The following is a 26,885-nucleotide window of genomic DNA, read 5'->3' on the forward strand; positions in this document are numbered from 1 at the left end:
CTTGATTATGAATCACTTGGTACTTGCGAACCGTGTCTCATGGGCAAGATGACTAAAACACCGTTCTCCGGAACTATGGAGAGAGCAAATGATTTGTTGGAAATCATACATACAGATGTATGTGGTCCGATGAATATTGAGGCTCATGGCGGATATCGTTATTTTCTCACCTTCACAGATGATTTGAGCAGATATGGGTATATCTACTTAATGAAACATAAGTCTGAAACATTTGAAAAGTTCAAAGAATTTCAGAGCGAGGTTGAAAATCATCGTAACAAGAAAATAAAGTTTCTACGATCAGATCGTGGAGGAGAATATTTGAGTTACGAGTTTGGCCTACATTTGAAACAATGCGGAATAGTTTCGCAACTCACGCCACCCGGAACACCACAGCGTAATGGTGTGTCCGAACGTCGTAATCGTACTTTACTAGATATGGTGCGATCTATGATGTCTCTTACTGATTTACCGCTATCGTTTTGGGGTTATGCTTTAGAGACGGCTGCATTCACTCTAAATAGGGCACCATCGAAATCCGTTGAGACGACGCCTTATGAACTATGGTTCGGCAAGAAACCAAAGTTGTCGTTTCTTAAAATTTGGGGCTGCGATGCTTATGTGAAGAAACTTCAACCTGATAAGCTCGAACCTAAATCAGAGAAATGTGTCTTCATAGGATACCCAAAGGAGACTGGTGGGTACACCTTCTATCACAGATCCGAAGGCAAGACATTCGTTGCTAAGAATGGATCCTTTCTAGAGAAGGAGTTTCTCTCGAAAGAAGTGAGTGGGAGGAAAGTAGAACTTGATGAGGTAACTGTACCTGCTCCCTTATTGGAAAGTAGATCATCACAGAAACTAGTTTCTGCGAAATCTACACCAATTAGTGAGGAAGTTAATGATAATGATCATGAAACTTCAGATCAAGTTATTACTGAACCTCGTAGGTCAACCAGATTAAGATCCGCACCAGAGTGGTACGGTAATCCTGTTCTGGAGGTTATGTTATTAGACCATGACGAACCTACGAACTATGAAGAAGCGATGGTGAGCCCAGATTCCGCAAAATGGCTTGAGGCCATGAAATCCGAGATGGTATCAATGTATGAGAACAAAGTATGGACTTTGGTTGACTTGCCCGATGATTGGCAAGCCATTGAAAATAAATGGATCTTCAAGAAGAAGACTGACGCTGACGGTAATGTTACTGTCTATAAAGCTCGACTTGTTGTGAAAGGTTTTCGACAAGTTCAAGGGATTGACTACGATGAGACCTTCTCACCCGTAGCGATGCTCAAGTCTGTCCGAATCATGTTAGCAATTGCTGCATTTTATGATTATGAAATTTGGCAAATGGATGTCAAAACTGCATTCCTGAATGGATTTCTGGAAGAAGAATTGTATATGATGCAACCGGAAGGTTTTGTTGATCCAAAGGGAGCTAACAAAGTGTGCAAGCTCCAGCGATCCATTTATGGACTGGTGCAAGCCTCTCGGAGTTGGAATAAACGCTTTGATAGTGTGATCAAAGCATTTGGTTTTATACAGACTTTTGGAGAAGCCTATATTTACAAGAAAGTGAGTGGGAGCTCAGTAGCCTTTCTGATATTATATGTGGATGACATATTGCTAATTGGAAATGATATAGAATTTCTGGATAGCATAAAGGGATACTTGAATAAGAGTTTTTCAATGAAAGACCTCGGTGAAGCTGCATATATATTAGGCATCAAGATCTATAGAGATAGATCAAGACGCTCAATTGGACGTTCACAAAGCACATACCTTGACAAAGTTTTGAAGAAGTTCAAAATGGATCAAGCAAAGAAAGGGTTCTTGCCTGTACTACAAGGTGTGAGATTGAGTAAGACTCAATGCCCGAGCACTGCAGAAGATAGAGAGAAGATGAAAGAAGTTCCCTATGCTTCAGCCATAGGCTCCATCATGTATGCAATGCTGTGTACCAGACCTGATGTGTGCCTTGCTATAAGTTTAGCAGGGAGGTACCAAAGTAATCCAGGAGTGGATCACTGGACAGCGGTCAAGAACATCCTGAAATACCTGAAAAGGACTAAGGATATGTTTCTCGTTTATGGAGGTGACAAAGAGCTCATCGTAAATGGTTACGTTGATGCAAGCTTTGACACTGATCCGGACGATTCTAAATCGCAAACCGGATACGTGTTTACATTGAACGGTGGAGCTGTCAGTTGGTGCAGTTCTAAGCAAAGTGTCGTGGCGGGATCTACGTGTGAAGCGGAGTACATAGCTGCTTCGGAAGCAGCAAATGAAGGAGTCTGGATGAAGGAGTTCATATCCGATCTAGGTGTCATACTTAGTGCATCGGGACCAATGAAAATCTTTTGTGACAATACTGGTGCAATTGCCTTAGCAAAGGAATCCAGATTTCACAAGAGAACCAAGCACATCAAAAGACGCTTCAATTCCATCCGGGATTTAGTCCAGGTGGGAGACATAGAAATTTGCAAGATACATACGGATCTGAATGTTGCAGACCCGTTGACTAAGCCTCTTCCACGAGCAAAACATGATCAGCACCAAGACTCCATGGGTGTAAGAATCATTACTGTGTAATCTAGATTATTGACTCTAGTGCAAGTGGGAGACTGAAGGAAATATGCCCTAGAGGCAATAATAAAGTTATTATTTATTTCCTTATATCATGATAAATGTTTATTATTCATGCTAGAATTGTATTAACCGGAAACATAATACATGTGTGAATACATAGACAAACAGAGTGTCACTAGTATGCCTCTACTTGACTAGCTCGTTGATCAAAGATGGTTATGTTTCCTAGCCATAGACATGAGTTGTCATTTGATTAACGGGATCACATCATTAGGAGAATGATGTGATTGACTTGACCCATTCCGTTAGCTTAGCACTCGATCGTTTAGTATGTTGCTATTGCTTTCTTCATGACTTATACATGTTCCTATGACTATGAGATTATGCAACTCCCGTTTACCGAAGGAACACTTTGTGTGCTACCAAACGTCACAACGTAATTGGGTGATTATAAAGGTGCTCTACAGGTGTCTCCAAAGGTACTTGTTGGGTTGGCATATTTCGAGATTAGGATTTGTCACTCCGATTGTCGGAGAGGTATCTCTGGGCCCACTCAGTAATACACATCACTATAAGCCTTGCAAGCATTGTGACTAATGAGTTAGTTGCGGGATGATGTATTACGGAACGAGTAAAGAGACTTGCCGGTAACGAGATTGAACTAGGTATCGAGATACCGACGATCAAATCTCGGGCAAGTAACATACCGATGACAAAGGGAACAACGTATGTTGTTATGCGGTTTGACCGATAAAGATCTTCGTAGAATATGTGGGAACCAATATGAGCATCCAGGTTCCGCTATTGGTTATTGACCGGAGAGGTGTCTCGGTCATGTCTACATTGTTCTCGAACCCGTAGGGTCCGCACGCTTAACGTTACAATGACAGTTATATTATGAGTTTATATGTTTTGATGTACCGAAGGTTGTTCGGAGTCCCAGATGTGATCACGGACATGACGAGGAGTCTCGAAATGGTCGAGACATAAAGATTGATATATTGGAAGCCTATGTTTGGACATCGGAAGTGTTCCGGGTGAAATCGGGATTTTTGGGAGTATTGGGAGGTTACCGGAACCCCCCGGTAACTTAATGGGCCTTACTGGGCCTAGGTGGAAGAGAGGAGAGGAGGCCAGGGCAGGGCCGCACGCCCCTCCCCCCAGTCCGAATAGGACAAGGAGAGGGGGGCGGCGCCCCCCCTTTCCTTCCTCCCCTCCACCTCTTCCCCCTCTCTTTCCTAGTCCAACATGGAAAAGGGGGGAGTCCTACTCTCGGTAGGAGTAGGACTCCTCCTGGCACGCCTCTCCCCTTGGCCGGCCGAACCCCCCTTGCTCCTTTATATACGGGGGCAAGGGGGCACCTCTAGACACACAATTGATCATTGATCTCTTAGCCGTGTGCGGTGCCCCCCTCCACCATATTACACCTCGATAATATCGTAGCGGTGCTTAGGCGAAGCCCTGCGTCGGTAGAACATCATCATTGTCACCACGCCGTCGTGCTGACGAAACTTTCCCTCAACACTCGGCTGGATCTGAGTTCGAGGGACGTCATCGAGCTGAACGTGTGCTGAACTCGGAGGTGCCGTACGTTCGGTACTTGATCGGTCGGACCGTGAAGACGTACGACTACATCAACCGCGTTGTGTTAACGCTTCCGCTTTCGGTCTACGAGGGTACGTGGACAACACTCTCCCCTCTCGTTGCTATGCATCACCATGATCTTGCGTGTGCGTAGGAAATTTTTTGAAATTACTACGTTCCCCAACAATTACATGGCTATTGCATTTCATACAATAAAGCGACAACCATAAGGCTCCTGCCAGTTGCCGATAACGGTTACAAAACATGATCATCTCATACAACAATTTATATCTCATCACGTCTTGACCATATCACATCACAACATGCCCTGCAAAAACAAGTTAGACGTCCTCTACTTTGTTGTTGCAAGTTTTACATGGCTGCTACGGGCTTCTAGCAAGAACCGTTCTTACCTACGCATCAAAACCACAACGATTTTTCGTCAAGTGTGCTATTTTAACCTTCAACAAGGACTGGGCGTAGTCAAACTTGATTTAACTAAAGTTGGAGAAACAGACACCCGCCAGCCACCTGTGTGCGAAGTACGTTGGTAGAACCAGTCTCATGAACGCGGTCATGTAATGTCGGTCCGGGCCGCTTCATCCAACAATACCGCCGAATCAAAGTAAGATGTTGCTGGTAAGCAGTATGACTATTATCGCCCACAACTCTTTGTGTTCTACTCGTGCATATAACATCTACGCCTAGACCTGGCTCGGATGCCACTGTTGGGGAACGTAGTATTTCAAAAAAATTCCTACGATCACTCATCCGAAACAACCCGAACCATTCCGGTGTCCGAATGTAACCTTCCAATATATGAATCTTTACCTCTCGACCATTTTGAGACTCCTTGTCATGTCCGTGATCTCATCCGGGACTCCGAACAAACTTCGGTCATCAAATCACATAACTCATAATATAAATCGTCATCGAACGTTAAGCATGCGGACCCTACGGGTTCGAGAACTATGTAGACATGACAGAGACACATCTCCTGTCAATAACCAATAGCGGAACCTGGATGCTCATATTGGCTCCTACATATTCTACGAAGATCTTTATCAGTCAAACCGCATAACAACATATGTTGTTCCCTTTGTCATCGGTATGTTACTTGCCCGAGATTCGATCGTTGGTATCATCATACCTAGTTCAATCTCGTTACCGGCAAGTCTCTTTACTCGTTCCGTAATGCGTCATCCCGCAACTAACTCATTAGTCACATTGCTTGCAAGGCTTATAGTGATGAGCATTACCGAGAGGGCCCAGAGATACCTCTCCGATACACGGAGTGACAAATCCTAATCTCGATCTATGCCAACTCAACAAACACCATCGGAGACACCTGTAGAGCATCTTTATAGCCACCCAGTTACGTTGTGACGTTTGATAGCACACAAGGTGTTCCTCCGGTATTCGGGAGTTGCATCATCTCATAGTCAGAGGAACATGTATAAGTCATGAAGAAAGCATTAGCAATAAAACTAAAAGATCATTATGCTAAGCTAACGGATGGGTCTTGTCCATCACATCATTCTCTAATGATATGATCCCGTTCATCAAATGACAATACATGTCTATGGTTAGGAAACTTAATCATCTTTGATTAACGAGCTAATCAAGTAGAGGCATACTAGGGACACTCTGTTTGTCTATGTATTCACACATGTACTAAGTTTCTGGTTAATACAATTCTAGCATGAATAATAAACATTTATCATGATATAAGCAAATATAAATAACAACTTTATTATTGCCTCTAGGGCATATTTCCTTCACTTGGTCTCCTAGGGGCTGCCAGAGGAGCGCAAATAAGCCTTCCACGTAGAGATAAAAGGGTAGGGGAAGAGTGGACCCCCCCCCCTCGCTGCATTGCAAGCCCCTCGAAGGAATAAATCCTTCAGATAAATCACCATTTACACATAAAGGTTAACTTTATTTATTTTTCTGGTTCTGATCGCATGAGCACACTGTAAGCCACTAGCGCATTGTCTATAATAACTCTCCCCGGCATCAACGCACTTTCTACGAGTCAAGCAAGTGATCAAATTGCATAATTTAAATACACCATATTCTTCTCTCCTTTTTTCTTAAGGGTCCCCGACAACCTTTGCTTATCAAACATGTGACTAACACGTCTTCATATAATTTCGCAAACGTGGTTAGCACCTTATTAACTTGGCATTTACAGCAAAAGCCATTCAGGGGTTACAATTCTTTCAGAAGCACTGACTCTGAAGCTAGTGAATTTTTGGGATGACAAATTATGCGTCTCCATTTTGTTTCAAGAGATCAAATCCGAAAAAGTTAGAACAATTTATAATAGTGAACGGAGGGAGTACAAACCAAAAAATAGGATTCCTTGCAGTGTTATAGAATCGCCAATCTATTCTTGCAGGAGTAATGAAAAGCCCAATGTTTTCACATAGAAAAATACAAGTTAAAATATTTTTATTAAGTTAAAGAGTCTGATTTTATTTTTAACCTTTTAATTATTTTTATGTGTACAGATTATTCTTTTGAAAATGCGTCATTTTTTAGTGGGATTTCTGTTGAACAGATTTTTAGTGGGACTTGAAAAGGGGTCCATTTGACCCAGGATCAAGTACTACTAGGATTTCTTTTTTTTGCGGGGTGAAAGGGAGTTTTATTCCAAAATGATAGGGTTACAATCTCGAGACAGCTGCTCCTTACAGCACGGAGGACTCGAGTTCAACCATACCGCAGTACAACACTCGGTACGACTATAGTGTGCCAAATGATGTGCTACCCTATTATGCTCTCGGCCAATTTTACAAGGAACAAACTCCCTCGCAACCATATGAGCTTTAATCTCTGTGTCAAGATGACCATAGGCTGATCTGGAAAGTGTGGCATCCGTGAGGGTTGCCAATGCATTCGAAGAATCCGATTGGACTATCACTGGCATGTCTGAATGTTGAATGGCCAAAGCCATACCTTGCATGATTGCATGAATTTCCGCTTCGAGGGCGTCATTGCAATGAAAAATGTATCTATATGCCGCAAAGATCGTAGTCTCATCCCCGTTCCGCAGTACCATTCCAGCAGAAGCACGCCCATCATGGCTTGAAAAAGAACCATCAATAGATAGGGCTACCCAACCTGTTGGTGGACGAGGCCATGGAACAGGGGTTGGTGCACATTTTTTGCTCACAACACGTCCATCCTCTGAGATTGGCATCTTTCCTTTTATTATCTCTTCCATACTAAATTTCCTTGCCAATTGAAGCGACTTATAATAGCTTTCCAAGTAATCAACAGTAGCTTGAACCGGGGTCTCACCCTTTCCATGAGTAATATCATTACGTAGCTGTCATATTCGCCAAATAGTCATAATCACTATGTCCCTACTGTATGCTGGGCAATTTGATAGGATTTGCAAGAGCCAATCTTTCCCTGATTCAATTAGTAGAACATCATCAGGTAGTGGCCAAATCTTGCGCAGACCATCCCAGACTTGCCGAGCATGCATGCATGTGATAAGAGCATGAAAGCTACTCTCTTCCTCCTTGCCGCAGACCGGACAGGAGCTACGCGCAGGAATATGGTGTTGTACCTTGCACAAGTTAGTAGCTACTAGGATTTCTTTACTACTACTCCCTCCATTAAAGTTATACTAATAAGAGGTAATTGCACCCGTGGTGCTTAAACTTGCCACCAATATTTACTTTAGTATCTGAACTTGAAAAATAAATTGAACTGGTTATAAAACTTGGGACGAGCGCGGTGCTAATTCCATTAGCATGGCACTGTATTTTTTACTTAGCGTGCCACCTCATAGCATATGTCTCTATGACCCATGGATCCCACCTGTCAGGTCAGAGGGAAGATTACCATCGACTGGAACAGGAGATCTCACTCGTGCGACTAGCTAGCACCCCAACTTGCATAATGTGCCTCGCAAGGATACATATCTTTTATGTCTTGTTAAGAACACGCAAAAGAACACGCCCATGTAGTCTAAATGGGCAGCATTCAGTGTGGCCCATATCGACATGTTAGCTTTAAAAAAAGAATTCAATTATTTGGATGTTAAAAATATTATACACACAAATAAAATAACTTATTTATCAAAATGCTGAAATAATTTTTAGGAATATTGATGTATTTTGTGACAAACATCATATAAATAAGATAGTATTTACGATATAAAAAATATTTTTATAATTTACAATAATTTAGAAAATATTCATAAGTATGCAAAATTTAAAAATTTCAGAAATATGCAAAATTAAAATATATTTTTTCTAAATTTCACTCCTGACTATATTCATAATTAAATACAATTTGTATAATTTAAATATATTTATAAACTTATTTTTTGTATCATTTAAAAATATGCAAAAAAATAAAAATATTCAATCCTGACTATTTTTTTGTATCATTTTTATAGCACCTTATTTGCACGTTCATGTCAAGTTTTTAAATCAGTTCGGCATATTCTTCAAGTTCAAACATTAAAGTGAACATCAATGACAAGTTTAAGTATCACTAAATTCAGTCACATTTATTTTGGGACGGAGGCTACAATCTAGCCCAGCCCACAACAAGCACACACAAAAGCCCACATTAGGCTGTCGATGGGAAGGAAAGCGAGCCGCCTGCGGCGACGCCGCCAGCCCCCAGCCGGCATCAGCCCCACCACGTCGCCGTCGCCGTCGCCAACGCCTGCATCCTCCTCAAGGCATGCACTCTCCCCCTCTCCCCCCTCCTCCTCTTCACCTGAACCCCAGTTTCTCATCGCTTTTTTCCTCGTTCATCTCTCGTGTACGCGTCGATTGTCTACTCCGTCGTGCAACTGTGCAATCAATCGTTCTCGTGGGAAGGGAAGAACTCGAATCGCGTCGCCGCTGTCCTAAGGTTTAGATTTTTCACTCGATTTCGCCGTAAAGGATTTAAATATACTACTGAGCCTTGGAACCCTAGATGGGATGTGCATGTACGGCTAGTAGAATTGTTTTGTTGGGGTTTGATAAGAAAATTAGTTCGGGTGTTCGCCGTACCCCTATGTGATTTGCAAATGGAAGAGATTATAGACGCTACCCAAAGCTGAAGAACCCGTGAAATTACAGTGTATCCCCACTATACCTGTACTGACAGTCGGTATTGGTAGGACATTGTCATTAATAGAGCCATAACTGCAGATGTTTTGTTCAGTGTTTACAGCCAAGCAAAATGCGACAGCGTTCGTCACCATTTCAATACCATGCTATTAAGATGCAGATGGTTTTCGCTGTCACAAAAAGTTTCAACTACAGGGTGGTTTTCCAAAATAAAATTATTATCTGTGCATGTTATCATCTTAGCCCTGTCATAACCATCTTACAAAATCAATCGATCAACTTGCTGCCTATTTGTAAGTGCCGACTTTCTTGACATGCAAGGGATATACAAGATCTGGAGAACAACACGTGCTTAATTGCTTATGCATGGTCCAAGCATGCTGTCTGCCTTTTTTCATTTGGTAGTGGACTAATCTTTCTAACCTTTCTGCCTTGAATTTGTTGTGTTTTGCAGAGAGTTTGCCATGACGCAAAGCCCGAGCAAGTTGTCTGACCCATCTGTCTCTACTCCCCCAGGAGTGTTGGGGCACCAAGGTTGGGCTGACCTCCCAGATAAACTGCTTCACTCCATTGTTCCTCTGTTGGGATCTTTCCTCGACCTTATTGCGTTTGCTAGCACCTGTTGTTCTTGGCGTGCTGCCTTCTCTTCGTACCCATCCAAACCGACCATCTGCACCAAACTCCCGCCTCTCCTCGTCCGACCTAATGTCTGTGTTGATGCCCCTCATCTCCCTTCCAGCAATGGTCGTCACAAGCTACGCACATGTAAGGTCATTGATCTGACCAACCAGAACAGAGCCCTCCGCTGCCAGATTCCTCAAGAAACTTTTCAGAGGATGCGTTTTGCTGGCTCTTCCTATGGACATCTCATCTGCTGCCGCCGAGGAAATTGCCTTGTTGTTGATGTGTTCACTGGTGCCGAGGTTTCACCTCCATCTCTCCCATTCAGTGGTGACTGTGAGCAGGAGGTCTACTTTGGTGGCACCCTGACAGCTCCCCTTGCATCACCCAACTGCCATCTCCTTGTCAGCACACGATCCTCCCTGTTTGATTGGCCGGTTGGAAGTGACTCTTGGTCTGAACTCAAGCTTTCTGATGCACGGGTAGATCAGATTGTGGAGTTCAATGGTCAGTTCATCGCCATGGATTATTCCCAGAGGATCTACATTCTGAAGCTAGCCCCCCAGCTTGGCCTGCAGGAGATAACAACCGAGTGGTGGGACGACATGACTGAATGCCCATATCTAAGACCATGGCTGGTGGTCTGCGGTGATATGCTTCTCATGGTTGACCATTATATGAGCTTATCATTTGGAGCACCAGTCTTGTATAAACCCTACCACCTTGATATGTCGACCAGACCTGCAAAATGGGTGGAGGTGAAGAAGCTGGACAATTGGGCACTCTTTGTAGGGGGTGATGTGAGGAGCCCGCCGTTTTCTTGCTTGAGCCCAGAGAAGTGGGGAGGGAGGAGCAACTGCCTGTACTACGCCCATTACTCTCAGCCTTGGAGCGTACATGGATTAGGTGACGCCGCAGATGCTGTGTGGGATCCTTCCACCGACCCTGATCTTGTGTACAAGAGAAACTGGTACGGCCAGCTGCAGGCCTTCTGGGTGTATCCAAGCATGTTCTATTCTGATGCTCCAGTAGTGACGGGGCACCAAGACTGGGCTGACCTCCCAGATAACCTGCTTCACTCCATTGTTCCTCTGTTGGGATCCTTTCTCGACCTTATTGCATTTGCTAGCACCTGTCGTTCTTGGCGTGCCGCCTTCTCTTCATACCCATCCAAATCGACCTTCTGCACCAAACTCCCGCCTCTCCTCGTCCGGCCAAATGTCCGTGTCCAAGCCCCTCATCTACCTTCTAGCAATGGTCGTCACAAGCTACGCACATGTAAGGTCATTGATCTAGCCAACCAGAACATAGCCCTTCGCTGCCAGATTCCTCATGAAACTTTTCAGAGGATGCGCTTTGCTGGTTCTTCATATGGGCAACTCATCTGCTGCCGCCGAGGAAATTGTCTTATTGTTGATGTGTTCACTGGTGCTGAGGTTTCACCTCCATGTCTCCCATTCAGTGGCGACTGTGAAGAGGAGTTCTACTTTGGTGGCACCCTGACAGCTCCCCTTGCATCACCCAACTGCCAGCTCCTTGTCAGCACCCGATCCTCCCTGTTTGATTGGCCGGTTGGAAGCGACTCTTGGTCTGAAATCAAGCTTTCTGATGCACGGATAGATCAGATTGTGGAATTCAATGGCCAGTTCATTGCCATGGATTATTCTCAGAGGATCTACGTTCTGAAGTTAGCCCCCCAGCTTGGCCTGCAGGAGATAACTACCAAGTGGTGGGACGGCATGACTGAGTGCCCATATCTAAGACCATGGCTGGTGGTCTGCGGCGATATGCTTCTCATGGTTGACCATTACGTGAGCCTATCATTTGGAGCACCAGTCTTGTATAAACCCTACCGTCTTGATATGTCGACCAGACCTGCAAAATGGGTGGAGGTGAAAAAGCTGGACAACTGGGCACTCTTTGTAGGGGGTGATGTGAGGAGCCCGCCATTTTCTTGCTTGAGCCCAGAGAAGTGGGGAGGGACGAGCAACCGCCTGTACTACGCCCATTACTCTCAGCCTTGGAGCGTACATGGCTTTGGTGATGCGGCAGATGCTGTGTGGGATCCTTCCACCGACCCTGATCTTGTGTACAAGAGAAACTGGTACGGTCAGCTGCAGGCCTTCTGGGTGTACCCAAGCATGTTCTATTCCGATGGCCAGTGATCGTTGATGGGGCAACTACAGCTTGCTGCTCTACCAGCTTCTTCTCGAAAACTATCACTTCCAACAGAGACTTACGCAGCTGAAAAAAGGTGCTTTTTCATGGTGACAGTCATGCTGAAGCTTCTGCAGTTAGTTTCATCCTTCAGTTTTAAAACATTGTAGGAGGCGTTTATGGTGGCAATCGGTGCTTACTCCAGCTTTTGCCAGTTAATTTGTCGTTCAGTTTGCTGTTTGGTCGTTGCACTGTATGGATATGTACTTGACTACGTATTGCTCATCTGTGCTGGAGTTGACTAGCTAAGCACCATGTTTCTGCATGACGAAGAGTGTTCCTGCATGTGCCTGTGCTCTTATTTGCATCTTAATCTCTTTTAATTCGACAAGTTCATTACAACAAGCAGACTTGCATAGCTAATTTTGCTTGAGATACATGATGTGTCCTGTTGAATTCGGCCGGTCAGTGTGAACAAGGCATTTTTTTTCTTAAGTTATTGTAACAAGAGTTGCCCCGAAGTGTGTTTTGTTGTGCGTGTATGGTTACTGCTGCCTCAGAAGGAAGGTATCACCGTGTATGCTTTGATTGGTTTGTGTGATTGCTCTTGGGATATTCGATATATAGTTTGATCTAGAAAAAAAAGGTTCTTTTGCTAGCACAGATAAGCTTGCTGTAACCTGGGTGATTGTGTTCTTCGTGAATGTGTTATCCAGTGCTTTGCTGTGTATGTACGTAAGAACAAACATGGCAGCAATGAACTGTCGGTATCAGTATATCAGTATGATCTCTTCACGGTTGATGCACATCTAATATGACAAGAAGATGAAAACGATATACAGAGCTGTTGGTGTCAGCGTGAAATATCACTTCACCGTTCATACTCCGTATGCGCACAGATATCAAGATGCCTGAAATTCAAAACACATTCCCGTCGAAAGAACACGAATTTCTCAGTTCGGTAGCCAAAGAAGGCTTCTTCAAACAACTTCATATACAAAACAGTAGGGTTCTAACATAGCCCAGTTTCTAATGATATAAGAGTCAAAGTGGATATTGATTTTAACAAATGCATTTTTTATTGAAAAGATATTTTAGCCCGTACAGGCAGCAGGATCTCCTTGAACGTATGGTGTTTGTTCAACATTGGACTTTGGATTACTCCCTCACTACAAAAACAGAATTAAGATTCTACATTTACTTCAAGGAATCGTCCGCTTTCATTTTGTAGCAATCAAGTGTGTCCATGTACAATTCTTCAGTTCCTTTCTGTACAATTGGAATAAAATTTCAGAGGCAGAGGTGAAAATTGCAGTTCCACATATAGGCGTAACAATGCAATGTTCATTTCTTAGGCCCTTTTTTACGAATACGGCTGGTATTTGTCGTCCTGGGAAAACTCAAGCTCAGGAGCTGGTGCTTCATCGAAGGAAGAGAACAAACGCCATAAGTTCAAGGCTGTGTGAGCATGTCAGTAATATGTGTACAAATCCAGGAGTTTTAGACTGAACTTCTCCAAATTATGATAAGTTTCCACTATTGAACTTAAACCTCATATATCTCAGTGGGCTCTCTACACCTCAGGGATGCTTCTGTTTATGAAGATTGAAGAGCTGAAAGCACCTTCATTCTAGAGAAAAAAAAACCTTGATTCAGCAGAGCCAGGCATGAGACCCTACACCGTATGTAACCTCTCTTTTTTTAGGGATACACCGCATGTAACCTTTTGACTAAAGGAAGATGCAAAACGCTTGGAAAGTTCAAAGAATAAAAAGAATATGCAGCACTCTAGCTGGTTACTTAAAAAAGGAGAAATATAATTATAGCAGGAATGGTTCCAGCTCAATATGGGAATATCATTTCAGCAAGGGATGTGTGTTAATAGAGTGCGATGTATCAAGGATGAAACACTAATTTTGTTGAGTAAATCCATCATTCATCAAGTAAGATGGTACTGTATATGCTCAAAAAGAAAAGGATGGTACTGCATAATAGTACATTTTGTAAAAAAGAGGACTGCATGTAGGGCCTTACAAGATACAGTTCTTGCCTCAGCTTAGAAAGAACAACCATGGCAAAAACACTGGAGAGTTGACAAGCATATCTAGCGGGGCAGGCTAGCGGATGCGAGGAACTCCTGCTCCAAGCTATAGCATGCATTTTGGCTGCGCTGAGATGTTACATGATAAGTTCTCCCGGCTAGGCTCATGGCCATGGACTGGTGGCCTTGCATCTCATACTCAACGGCTCGATCAACTTGAGATGAATTTGTACGATTCATTCGTAGTTGCTGCAATGTTGTCTCGACTTCCTTCATTGTAGGCCTTTCCTCACCTTTTAGCCTCAAGCACTTTTCCGCAAGAGAAGCAACCCCATTGATCTCCTCCTCGTTCGCTTCTTCAAGAACTTGTGCCGCCACTATTTCTTTGGGTTGCCTCGACCTGATCTCCAAGAGGAAGTAGTTACACAAGCTCTCGGCCATTCCCGACTCAGCTGTAAAAACAGGTTTTTTCCTGATAAGAAGTTCTAGGAGTACCACACCAAACTGTAAACATCACTCTTCTCATTTAGCTGCCCAGTCTGGTAGTATTCTGGATCAAAATAACCGAATGTGCCCTGAACATTTGTAGCAACATGAGTTTGATCAATGGGGACAACTCTTGAAGCGCCGAAATCCGAAACCTTTGCTGCATTGTTTGTGTCTAGGAGTATATTAGAGGACTTCACATCACGATGAAAGATTGATATTGAGGCTGCAGAGTGGAGATAACAAAGAGCACCCGCAGCTTCTGATGCGATCCGTAGGCAGTCATTCCATGTCAAAGAAACCATGTTGCTAGAATCATGATGAAGACTTTCAAACAATGAACCGTTGGGAATGAAGTCGTACACTAGTAAGGGGACCTCAGTTTCAAGACAGCACCCGAAAAGTTTCACAATATTCCGGTGATTTATCTGAGAGAGAATTGCAACCTCGTTGATAAAATCGCTGATCTCACCTTCCCTGATAATCTGGGATTTTTTTATGGCTACCACATGCTGGTTTGATAAGATCCCTTTGTAGACTGTGCCATGCCCTCCACGTCCAAGGATACGTGCAGGATCAAAGTTATTTGTTGCCCTTTTAAGCTCTTCCAAGGAGAAAATCTTTGTCCTCTCGCTCGCATTTTCATCCCCTGATATCAATTGTTCCAAGAGAAGGCCATTGTTCCTTCGGAAATACTTCCTTCTTAGTTTCTTCTGGACGTCTCTTTTCCATCTTTGAACGAGAAATATCGTAGTTAAGCCGAAAAGTAGCATGCCAAGGCCACTGCTTAGCCCAATCACAATACCTACATAACGAAACTGATCCATCAATCCTCATATATCCCGAGTATCTTTTGAGGGGACGAGCATAACATACAGTAGAGATGGGCTCACCTAAGTAGAAATTTTGCTTTCTTACTGAAGTGCACTGCATTTTTGTTATATCATACTCTGTATGATCAGGGCACTTGGTGCAGGTGTAGTTTCCGATAGTGTTCTGGCAATTCCCTTTGCAAAGTTCTGGTGTCCGTTTGCACTCATCAATATCTGTAACCATATCTCTGTCAGGAGATACATAACATTTGTACAAATAATAAACTACAGTTGTAAAGATAAAGAGAAGGGGAGTACCTTCACAACCATTTGGGATGTATGGATTTCCTTCAAAACCGCGCAAGCATGCACACCTGTATCCAACATAACCCTCCATGGAGCTGATGACACCCAGGCAGAAGCTATGGACACTAACGCACGCATATCCAGAGGTGTTTTTTTCCGCCTCTTGGCATGTAAGATTAGCGACAGCCCACTGCACAGAGGCTGATTCCAGAGGATTGACATACAGGTTCGGTTCATCAGCTTCTGAAGATTGTAGCATAATGTTAAATGACTCGTCTCCAACACTCGACTCATATTTGATTCCGAGGAGCCCCTCATTGACATTTATGTATGTCACTTCAACGAAGCCATTATTATGCCAGAGAACAGGCGGTGTAGTGTCTGAGCAGTTGAGCTTAAAAGTTTTCCTCGCAGAACAACCTTCTTCTATGCCAAAAGGAAATGGGACACTTATATTTCCACACCGTCGAGAACAATTCGCCTTAAGTGGTCTTGAATTATACTCTATTTCTCAAAAGATATTCAAATTCATCAGATTAGCTAAAGAAGCAAGATAATGTGCTCAAATATGGAAGTCATTTTATCAACATAGCACTGTACAACTGTAAAAGTTATGGTGGAATAATGATATTTTTATCCTTTCTAGCTATTTTTATTAAATGGCCCAACTCCTCAATAGGACTAGTTTATACTCCCTCTGTTCCTAAATATAAGTCTGTTTAGAGATTTCAATGTGGACTACATACGGATGTATGTAGATGTAGTTTACAGTGTAGATTCACTCGTTTTACTCCGTATGTAGTTCATGTTGGAATCTTTAAAAAGACTTATATTTAGGAACGGAGGGAGTAGTTTATACTTGTAGTTGTGGTAATAAGATTAAAAATCACCAATACGCAATCAGATGAAAATGCTGGTAGCTCGGTAGATTAATGAGACTAAAGTGAATCTTAAGAATTTAAATGACATCCCACCAAGGCAAGTTTAATATTTCTAGCACAGAATGGTGCTTGTACATTAACTCAATCACAGCTGTATTATACTTAAATATACATAACAATTCAAGGCATAGAATAATACTCTATCTTTCAAGTGGGATAAAAATACATAGAAAAACTCATAAGTCGCTCTTGTTCTCAACACCACATGCCACACATCTCGGTTCACTCACAAACACCCTAAGATTAGTTTTATTGATCATCAGCCTGTGCGTCTGCATTGGCCAATTCAGATGAACACAAAAGTAGCAGAGGTTTTTAAATAGCATTTATTATACATAGATTTGTCCAAATTAGAAATACTGGAAGAAACTAAGTAGCAATATATGCATTTGAAATATTACCATTATACATCCAATAGTTTTTCATTGCTACTATAGAGTCGGAAGTAGCAATCATATGACCAGTGGGGCTCAACAATAAGCGTAATTAACAAATTTAAGTAAATAATTTAAAACACAGATTTTCTTCTTGTTTTTAATAATATGCATGTATTTTTGTGAAATTAATATTAATGATTCTCCCTTTTTTTTTCATATTTGTTGATCTTATGATTGCCATCCTTTATCTTTGCTAATGCGATCAAATTAGATTTGAACTTCAAACGCAAATGAATGTGTGGCAACCAGAGAACTACATGCGCAGCGTGTTTGTCAATTGGTCATGTTAAGCTGCTAACCTAGCACAAAATAAAAAATATTGTTTACTGAGATGAACCTCTAAATGCTACTAGTAGAAGGCACGTGCTATGCGCGTATTTTTCAAAAAAAAAAATTGGCAAAAAAGTGACTTCATCATTTAATTTGTTGGATTTTGAGAAAGGATTGTCAAGGTGCTGCATTTGGAATTCGGTGGATACAAACAACGTCGAGTGCTTTGATTTGTAAAAGCTTAATGCCTTATATTTTAAGACGAAGGGAGTATATGTTCACCCATCGATTTGACAATTGTTAGTTGTTCAGTGAGTCTTTGTTTGCTAGATATTCTAGACCTCCTGTCATTGAGCAATGAAGTTCAAAATAGCCACAGAAGATCCAAAATAGCAGACTTTAATTTGCAGCAGCACGTGTGGTGTGTGGTAGCATTCAGTGCCGTGAGTGTTCCAGAAAGATCGTGGAGTCGTGTTGGCACGTGTTTGTGCAGAGCGAATCCAGGAAACATGAACCGTTAGATCACTTGGGTGTGGTACTGATAAACGGTGGATATTCATCTTCTAGAACAAATCAATGGCTCACGGTTGCTCATGAATCTTGATGGATAGCTAGTCTGAATTCAAAAATTTGTGTACTATAGTAGTAGAGAAAATGGAGTCCCAGTAGTGTCACAGGTAAAAACTAAAACGTGTACATGACTTCAAAATAATGCTGCTTAAGTTGGACTAGACATGTTCCTAAGATTACTCAGTAATTCCTCCATTTCAAGATATAGTGTGTATTTTTTATTCGTTAAGACGAGTTATTTCACCAATAGTTGTCAGTTAATTTGTGGTTTATGTTATATAAAAAACCACAAACATAAGTAAATACTTTTTAAATGAATCGGGTGACATCAATTCCATGTCACATGTACCACATATTAAAGCAATTGTTGGTCAAGGCCTTGTAATATAGAGACCGAAGAAGCCTTATATTTCAAAATAAAGGGGGTACTTAGTGAGATAGTAGATATTAATTTTAACAAATAGTTGGTATTGTTTCTTTGATTATCGTGGACTTAGTTTCATAGAACTATATATTTTTTTGTTAAAAACAAATCCAAAAGGAGCTTCAAAAGATAAGGTATGATAGAGGAGATTATTACCATGGACAGCTGAGCAGCCACCGGAGATATATGGATTGCCTTCATAACCACTGATGCACCTGCAGATATAACCTTTATCGGCAAGAGGAACCGTGCATTCGCTGTGGTGGCTGACACATGCATAGTTGCTATCATCCATGCTCCTGGAGCAGCTCGTTTGGTCGAGGATACTCCATATGATTAAGATATTAATAGTTATGTCGATTGTATCCCACAAGATGTTGAGTCTAGATTGTGTTTTTATCTTACCTGTCTTGTGGGGAACAAATTGAAACTCGAGTGTGTGAACTGTTAATGCAGAATATGTATAAGAACACGACCCAGGGCCATGTCGGTCCTGCCTATAAACTTGCTCCGCAATATCTATGCTGGGGCAGGATACCTTGCAAACCAACTCACGGTTACCAAGGTCTTTACGCACCAAGTACACATCCAAGTCGCAAGCAATGACAGAAAGGGACATTGTACTGAGAAGGCTAAAAGTTTTCCCTGGAGTCCATGACATGTTGTAGGCATCAAGACCAGATTTCATGGGGATGGTTTTGGAGAAGTTGACAAAAAAAGAGCTGAACTGCAAGTGCTTGCCCCACAAGTTCACTGACATGCCATTGGGGTAAATATCGCCCACAACCTGGGTTGTACTTGTACTACTACCATCGTGCAAGAAGAGTTTAGGGGGATTGGTCGTGTGGTTGCAAATGAGACTGAATTCAGGATTCCTGAAGCAACCAGCTCCTATGCCGAATGGGTAGCTGAAGGTCAAGTGACCGCATCTATTGGCACAGCTGAGAGTCAAATTTGAAGAACCCATGCCGGCGTCCAACCGACTGATCAGGCGGTTCAGAGGCTGGGTGGTGCTCCCATCTAAGCTTCTCACAACTGCAGGTGCTCGAGCTTCAGCCATCCCTAGCATGGCAAGTATGAGCAAAACAAGCATGGTGTTGAACTGGGTAATTCGCTCGACACCTTGCTCAGCAAGTGAGGTGTGGGAGAATTTGTGGAGAAGTAACTGGCATAGAATACCACAGCTGATGGGCTCTATTATAGGAGGACATCGAAGATGTCAAAATCACTAATGGGCCCATGCACTGTACTGTACTGGTACTTACGGAGGAAGTTTCTCCATTTCTCTTATTAGGACGGGAAGTTTCCTCTATAATACAAATTTTCTTGTGCGAAGGAACGAGCGTAATTAATCGGAAAAGAAGCAATGGCAGTCACTAGACAGAAACATTCTAACCCATGAAATGGGGCATTGACTCCATTGACCTTGAGCAATGGACTAAAATCAAGTCTTAGATTGCGGCCACTCAATCCAAGCAGGTACCACTCCGTTGGCTCCATTGGGTGGACTGAAAGTCAGTCGTTGATGGAACTGCGTACAATCAATCCAAGCAGGCACATTTATTCATTTTTTGCGGCGGACAAAGATAAGTACTAGAAGCTACAATTTTTGGACTGAAAGTCAGTCGTTGATGGATCTCCGTTTATTTTCCATCTGAATAATATTGTGTTGTTGTGTAATGTTTCTTCGATTTATTTAGGGGAGTGGCAATTTTTGGTGTGGGCATGCGAAAGTGCAATTTTACGTGTTTCATGATAAAGATTTCAACCACCTTGCTTCTTTTTCGACACCTACAATGTACTCCCTCCGTTCCTAAATATTTGTCTTTCTAAAGATTTCAACAAGTGACTACATACGGAGCAAAATGAGTGAATCTACGCTCTAAAATATGTCTATATGCATCCGTATGTGGTACATTTGAAATCTCTAAAAATGCAAATATTTAGGAACGGAGGAAGTATACATTACACAGAAAATGCTTCATTGTTCACACGTTCAAAGCTTCGTATATTTAGTTAATGCATTTTCCAATTTTCACAGTTTAAACTGGCCATTCACCCACCGGTGCATTCAGACAAAGCTAGTAGTAACAATTTACAGATTCAAATGCCCGAAGAATCACCTTGCTAGGTCGGTCCAATGCTCCTTGCTGCCCACTGCTGGCTCGCTGCACTTGCGGCTCACCTGCTCTGCTGGTCATTGCCCAGCTGCAGCTGCTCATGCATGGTGTGACTGTAGTGTCATGACCAGTAGGTCGAAAAGAGGGAGAAAAGTGAAATCGAAAATGCTTTACAGATTCGCTGAACCTCCGATGGCCCTGATGTCCTTGTGGCTCTTGCGCGAAACTGTGAGTGTGCCGGCGGCCACACGGCCATACGTCCGGAGCCCCGGACGGCCTGGCGCACCCATACCACCTCGCGCCGGCGCCACCGCAGCCGACGGGCGAGGCGAGTGCAGCTCGTGCGCAGCACCGCACGGAGATCGGACTTCGGAGGGGACGGCCGTCGCGATCGGCGGAATTCGGTCTGCCGTCGCTGTTGCATGGTAGGGTTCGCCGGCACGGCGGCAGGGGGTCGGATGTGAGGCTGAGGCTGTGGCGCCTGTATGGGCTGTTGTGGTCGTGGGCATAAACTAAGGCCCACTGAGGCTCTAGAAAAGGCTAAGGCCCAGTGGCTGCAGCCGAAGCCCTCGCGACCAAAGCCTCCACCGCCGGCTCGCCACCGGGCCGCCCTTCCCCTGCCGGCGACCGCCGTGGAGACCGAGCACCGCCAAAAGCCGGAGGCCAGCTCTCCGCCGACAGGTTCCCTCCTTTGCCTCCTTCCCCGTTGGACATCCCACTTTGCTTGGTAAACCCTAATCCACCTCTGATTTCCCCTTTTGTTTTCTAAACCCAACTGATTCCATTTATTCTTCAAAAGGAACCATGTGAAGACTAAATATTACTAGTCATGAACTTGATATCCTTGAACCTCAGACGCTCGGTTATTTGTGGCTTTGGGGGGAGCTGGGCTGCGGCACATTTGGAAGATTTTTTTTCTTGGAGAACATGAATTAGGAGGCACTTGTTTGGATTATTTTTAGAACCAGTCGGTAGGATACAATGATTGCTGTGCGCTGCTAGCAATTTTTTTTTTACTTTAGCACTGTGCAAGATTGAAGTTCTTGCTCTCCCTCTTGGACAGGAAAAATGGTTGAGCATCTCTTTGAGGATATCTTCACTTTGACCAGGATCGATCCTGATGGGAAGAAGTTCGACATATGTGATTCTCTCTGGCTGTTCCACCTGATGAATTCTGAGTTATGCTAGGCCGTGCTTTACTCTGCCAAACCGTGCTGCTCATGTATGTTGATTCTTGGAGTGCTGTTAGCAATGACTTGGTAATAATTTGTATCTAGGCATTTTACACTGCACTATGTAAATATTTAGATCCTGGGGCGTTCAAATCATAGCTACACTTACACAACCGTGTTGATTCAGATGTTTACTGAACTACGTTTTCCTTTCCATATTTGTGTGCAGTTAATCGCAGCGAGGCTAGATGCGAGCAGTTCGATATGTTGATGGAATTAGATGTCGCTACTGATGTCTACCCGATTCATACTGGTGAAAATTTCACCATGGTTTTGACTCCTACACTGAATCTGGATGGAACTCCAGACACTGGCTACTATACAGAGGTAACGTGATCTAATTCTTCTTCCAAGTTGATCATGGAATTATTTGGCAACTGAATGATGTGAATGAGGCTCATTATGTGTTACAGTTGATTAATTTTTGTTATTCTCAGATGGACGTGCCTTCATGGAGGGCACATGTTTAGGGCCTGATGATACTTTGTGCAGGAAGCTCACATTGTATTCATTTCTTTCCTTCTTTCAGGCTGGTAGGAAAACCCTTGCTGGCAAGTATGACTATGTCATGCATGGAAAGCTTTACAAGATTTCAGAGGACAGTTCCAGTGGTCATGCTACTAAAGTGTATGATCTCTGAACTTTAGATTAGTGTTTTTTTTAATGTAGCAGGATTTGATTACGATATATTGCATGTAATATATGATCTCGTGTGAGGTTGATTCCTGATCTTCGTATAGCTTATGAAGATTTTGTTCTGTAACATGTTGCTGAAGTACATAAGTCTGAGAGTAAATAGTGATTCTCTTATTTTCCCTTCAGATTGGCAATCCTTAATCCCAGCACCTAATGCATGTCTACATAATCTTTTCTGGCCCGTGTGGTGGTGGTGGTGGTGTGGGGGGGGGGGGGGGGGGGGGGGTTGCGGAGGTGCCGTGGGAAGGCTTTGAAATTGCTTAATGTGAGTGTTACTGAGTAACATGATGTACATACATGGTCCAAGATAACAGGCGGGTTTTGAGATTTCTTAATTTGGGTGTTATGAATAACTTGCTGTATATACATGGTTCAAGTCTCTCAAGATAAGAAGCTCCATTGTCATTGACAAATGTGGGTCGCTTTCCCTGGAAATGAATGCTATTCCAAATGAAATAATGCCATGGGCTGTTCCCATGTGGAGATCTTGGTGAGACTCGTACAAAGAACAAGGTTCCATCTGGTGAATGGCTACCCCTCAATAAAAAAAAAGGTGAATGGCTGATTGAAGGGTTTGGTTTTACATATTTGATATTCCTTTTATAGTTTGTACTTACTAGAAAAGCGCTTAAATATTTGCAAGATGCTACAGATGTATTGATAGTGTGCTGGGATAGTTATTTACATTTTCTCACAATGCCTGTGTGTATGTCTGACTGCAGCTGATCTGAGCAATTTACCTGTGCAAGTGCAACTGCTCTAATGATTCTACTCTGCCCGCTTTCCCTTTCCTGGGAGATTTATGTGTCTTTTGGTGGCCTCCTGATGTTGGTCAAAGGCGATCCTTGGAGTGCCGCCAACCTCAAGCTGGATCAAAGGCCGTTCCTCATACGAAAGGTGTAAATGAGCAGTGCAAGACACCACCAACGCTTGCAGTTCACTCAAGGCCGCTCCTCTTTTTTTTTTCTTTTGCGAATATTATTCTTTGTTCCCCTGGAGCACATTACGCGCGTTTCTACCGTAAGTTACCGATGTTTCGCATAGTACATTACAATGTTGCATCAATGTTATTATCTTCAATGACTATCAGGGCGCCGCAGTACTCTGGTGGCACTGCCGCATCTCGCTTGCCTGAATTCCCCACACCAGTATATCCTCAACCAGATCTCCAGCAGGCGATCGATGAGTTTACATGGAGGATAGCTGTCGCCAGTGCGGTGCAGTGCAGGTACGCGCCCGGAATCGGATTGGTTGCAAAGTTCACATGCAGTTTCCTCCCCGGCCTTGGCAAGGACGGGGGCGCACGAGCAGGGAGGCCTTTACTCCTACCATATACATCGACCGAGATAAGCAACCAACCGCTGCAGCTTTGGATTTAACTCCCCCTGCCACCCACAGAAAGGCTCAAGAACAATTGCCCAAACCCCAAAGGCCCGGACGGATCGGAGAGGAGCTGGCCTGCCTCTGCCCGCATGGACCACCACTGACTGTTCACCAGTTTTCGAGAGCTGGAAGCGGCCTCTGGGCCAAGAATAATCCGTGAAGCTCCCTCCACGGATCCTACTCATTGCGCCTTGGAGCAGAGCAAGCCGAGCAGTCACTCACTCACACACGCACACACAGAGCGTACTGCCGCTGCCTGCTTTCTTCCCTGGGGCCGTATCTCCGGAAGATGCACATCCGGTGGCCCTCCCTCTTTATCTTGTACTACAACTACGACGAAATTTAAATTGCCGCTGATCCTACTACACACACTACGGTACGTTCTTGGGTCGGCATGGGGCTTGCCTTCAATTCAAGCATCGAATGCCTGTGCTGATTAAGGGCGCTGGACGGGCAGAGCGGCACAGGAGCATTGATAATGATACTACGCACTGCTCATTCGAAGAAAGCTATGGCTGTTCATGGCTGGAACAGTGCCGTCTCCGAGTGACTGGTACTACCAGTAGTAATCATGGGAACCAATAAGAAACTGTGTTGTTGAGTAGTAAGATGTGGTCACAAGAACTATTTTTCGGCCAGGATTGGGCCAAAGCCGTTGTGATTCTGCCATGATGATGCAGGGCCTACACTACACGTATGTGAAAAAAAGACCTGCGGCTTTCTACGTGCACGTACAGGGAAATCTTTTGGAGGATCATGTCATGTGATGGCTGAGGGCTCTCTCGGATGCGATGAACGGAAGAATCTTCCCGGTTCGAGGGTCGGAACAAAGACCCCCTGCGGATGGCGGCCAAGGGGGAGCTACCCGAGCAAGAGAACAAGAACAATTCTTGTTTCTGATGGTGGAACAAAAGGACACCGGCTAGGCGGAATATACACCAAGTACTCGCGGACAAGAGCTCCAACAAGCGAGAAGCGGACAAGATCGTCGACGTCAAACAAAAAATCAAGTGCTTGCTAACTATGGCTAACTAGCTGATAGATATCTGTCCCATGATGGACAGAGGATGGTGATGGGCACCAGGCAGAAGGACCAGCTCGGGAGCGGGAAATTCTGACTGGCGCTCCGGTTTGGCGGCTCGCCGCCGGCGCCGGAGTGTCTTGCAGCTCTGCTCCTCCTTGCTTCTTGCATTCGCAGCTCTGCCCCGGTCTTCGCTTGGCCGTTACTTAATTACGGCGGGAGCGCGATCACCTGTTGTGCAGCGGGTTCGGGCCCGTCGGGATGCGCCGCTTGTCGTCCTCGTCGCACGCGGCGTCGTCGCGGCCGCCGGCGGTCGGCTTCCGCTTCCACGCCGCGCTGGTCTTGCTCTTGCTCTTGCACCCAGCGGCCGCGGCGGTGGCGGTGGCGGTGGCGTCGAACGCGACCGCGCGGGCTCCGGCTCTTGGACCGGGCTTTGGCACAGCGTGGTGCACGGGCATCGAGGGCCACCTCTGCGCAGCGCGGCCGCGCGCGCGCGTGGAGAAGGCCGGCGTCCTGGTCGAGGCGCCCGCGCAGTGGACGGCGGCGAGCTGCAGCAGGACGGCGATGGCGAGGCATAGGGCGGCGGCGCGCGCCCAGCGCCGCCTCCTCATGGACGCTGAGCTCAGCGGGTGGCACGCACGTAGGAGCAGTACGTACGTGCGCTCTCTCCGAGTCTGGTTGTTGGGGAGCTCTGTTGGAGGCAGAGGGGGAGGGAGGGAGGCACACGCAGCTGACCAGCAATGGGACTATTCAAAGGGTCTGAGGAGCCGGGCTTGCTCCGAGTTTTAACAGCGCCGCGCGTGGTGACCACTGGCACCCACAAGAGCGCCACAACCACAAGCAATAACTCGAGGGAGACGGGGTGATCTAATGAGTTCCCGAATAGCGCTTGCCAAAACAGAGCGCGGCAATGGTCCTACAATGGGATTTATTTTCTCGCAGCTTCTAAACATGGAGGGAGGGAGGGAGAGGGCGCGCGCGCAGCTGCACGTACAGGTACAGCCCCATTCCAACCACATTGATGAGCCTTCACTCCCTCCCCCGATGGCTCGACAGCGACGTGCCGCCGGGGCCGTGGTGGCCACGGAGCTAGCTAAAGCGACCGCGCGGCTAGAGGGCTAGAGCTACGTACGTTCACCGATGGGCGCAGCGCAGCAGCGCCGGCATGCCATGCCCGTATTCCCGCCCCGCGCATCGACCACCGGTGCGGCATGGCATGTCGCCCCGCCGCGTGCGCTCGGTTTGACCGGCGTCCTGCCGTTCGCGTGCTCACCGGTGAGCTCGATCCGTCGTCCGTCCGGCCGTCAGTCAGTCTGCCGTTGCATCATCATCATGGCAAGCTAGCTACTAGCTCGGCTGCTCCTCCCTTCCCTTGTCTCGCGGACGCGCCCACTCTCCGATCGACTCGACCCGTCTCGTCAGTGCCGTTCGCGCGCAATTCCTTCTCTCTCTCTCTCTAGGGTGCAGATAGGAGTGTGCTGCTCGGTCGCTCGCAGTCGCCGGTGGCCGGTGGCCGATGGCTGTCCACAAGGGAGGCGGACTATGCAGCCGTCCTAGGGTGGGTGGCACTGAATTCGTGCAAAAGCCTTCGGCCCTTGTGCATCCCTCCCTCGCTCTCTTTCTCCGGTACATGGATCGATGATGGCCTTGCCAGAACGCGGCACGTACGAAAGCCTTCTCTTTCGGAACAAGACCTGTACCGTACACATTGGTGTTGGTGACCCCATCGAACGGTCCACTCCTATAGTCCTACTGTATGTACTCGTAGGAGTAGGAGTAGGAGCAGGGCGGTCACTGCTTCTGTCGAGTTTGCTTCCTCTGATCGCGCCGGGTACAGCCGTACAGGTGCAGTTACGCTTCGTTCCTTTAAATAAGTATATACTGGTGCATCAGTACAGTGGTACTACATGTGTGTGTGTGTTTTTTTCTCGAGCAAAAGAGGGGATTTCCCCCTCCGATTTCATTTAATGAAAACCACATTCCAGTCTTACAATATCCAAGCATCCAAAAACTAAAGCGCTTACAAGCTTGGGATTTTTCTTTATGTGCCCCTGATTCGTTAGTTCTACTCATTCATCCCCACGCTCTTAACTTTTGCTCAC

At 44.9% G+C, this 26,885-nt stretch overlaps 3 protein-coding genes and 1 pseudogene across 12 annotated transcripts; 2 read left to right on the forward strand and 2 right to left on the reverse strand.

Annotated features, from left to right (window-relative positions):
• The first annotated feature begins 8,760 nt into the window (after nt 1-8,760).
• LOC123167970 (uncharacterized) lies at nt 8,761-12,578 on the forward strand. 2 transcript variants are annotated; one of them, XM_044585826.1, is made up of 2 exons: nt 8,761-8,887; nt 9,721-12,578. In XM_044585826.1, exons 1-2 carry the CDS (start codon nt 8,784-8,786, stop codon nt 12,050-12,052), a joined length of 2,436 nt encoding a protein of 811 aa, XP_044441761.1. In that variant the 5' UTR covers nt 8,761-8,783; the 3' UTR covers nt 12,053-12,578. The 2 variants fall into 2 exon arrangements, with proteins under 2 accessions (XP_044441761.1, XP_044441762.1); XM_044585827.1 differs by lacking the exon at nt 8,761-8,887 and adding an exon at nt 8,946-9,063.
• A 1,369-nt stretch (nt 12,579-13,947) lies between these two features.
• On the reverse strand, nt 13,948-19,846 carry LOC123164593 (wall-associated receptor kinase-like 6; annotated as a pseudogene).
• A 708-nt stretch (nt 19,847-20,554) lies between these two features.
• LOC123164590 (DNA-directed RNA polymerases II, IV and V subunit 8B) lies at nt 20,555-23,493 on the forward strand. Of its 9 annotated transcripts, none has more exons than XR_006482518.1 (4): nt 20,555-21,673; nt 21,853-22,010; nt 22,213-22,310; nt 22,506-22,562. XR_006482518.1 is itself a non-coding variant. In XM_044582127.1 (4 exons), exons 1-4 carry the CDS (start codon nt 20,937-20,939, stop codon nt 23,103-23,105), a joined length of 456 nt encoding a protein of 151 aa, XP_044438062.1. In that variant the 5' UTR covers nt 20,555-20,936; the 3' UTR covers nt 23,106-23,493. The 9 variants fall into 9 exon arrangements, 2 of the variants coding, with proteins under 2 accessions (XP_044438062.1, XP_044438061.1); XR_006482515.1 differs by lacking the exon at nt 22,506-22,562 and having other exon boundaries at nt 20,555-21,422; nt 21,515-21,710; nt 22,213-22,479; XR_006482517.1 differs by lacking the exon at nt 22,506-22,562 and having other exon boundaries at nt 20,555-21,178; nt 21,515-21,710; nt 22,213-22,479.
• A 1,144-nt stretch (nt 23,494-24,637) lies between these two features.
• LOC123164592 (uncharacterized) lies at nt 24,638-25,678 on the reverse strand. The gene has a single exon (XM_044582128.1). The coding sequence runs from the start codon at nt 25,392-25,394 to the stop codon at nt 25,011-25,013; it is 384 nt and encodes a 127-aa protein (XP_044438063.1). The 5' UTR covers nt 25,395-25,678; the 3' UTR covers nt 24,638-25,010.
• Between the last annotated feature and the right edge of the window lie 1,207 nt (nt 25,679-26,885).

The sequence above is a fragment of the Triticum aestivum genome, chromosome 7D (genome assembly GCF_018294505.1).
Source record: "Triticum aestivum cultivar Chinese Spring chromosome 7D, IWGSC CS RefSeq v2.1, whole genome shotgun sequence".
In the NCBI taxonomy this organism is placed as follows: domain Eukaryota; kingdom Viridiplantae; phylum Streptophyta; class Magnoliopsida; order Poales; family Poaceae; genus Triticum; species Triticum aestivum.

Coding starts and splice junctions, on each gene's coding strand:
- LOC123167970 (XM_044585826.1), top strand. CDS start 8,784: ATGGGAAGGAAAGCGAGCCGCCTGCGGCGACGCCGCCAGCCCCCAGCC. Junction 8,888..9,720: donor ACGCCTGCATCCTCCTCAAG/GCATGCACTCTC, acceptor TGTGTTTTGCAG/AGAGTTTGCCATGACGCAAA.
- LOC123164590 (XM_044582126.1), top strand. CDS start 20,937: ATGGGCTGTTGTGGTCGTGGGCATAAACTAAGGCCCACTGAGGCTCTA. Junction 21,133..21,852: donor GGCCAGCTCTCCGCCGACAG/GTTCCCTCCTTT, acceptor ATTTGTGTGCAG/TTAATCGCAGCGAGGCTAGA. Junction 22,311..22,505: donor AGTGGTCATGCTACTAAAGT/GTATGATCTCTG, acceptor TTTTCCCTTCAG/ATTGGCAATCCTTAATCCCA.
- LOC123164592 (XM_044582128.1), bottom strand. CDS start 25,394: ATGAGGAGGCGGCGCTGGGCGCGCGCCGCCGCCCTATGCCTCGCCATC.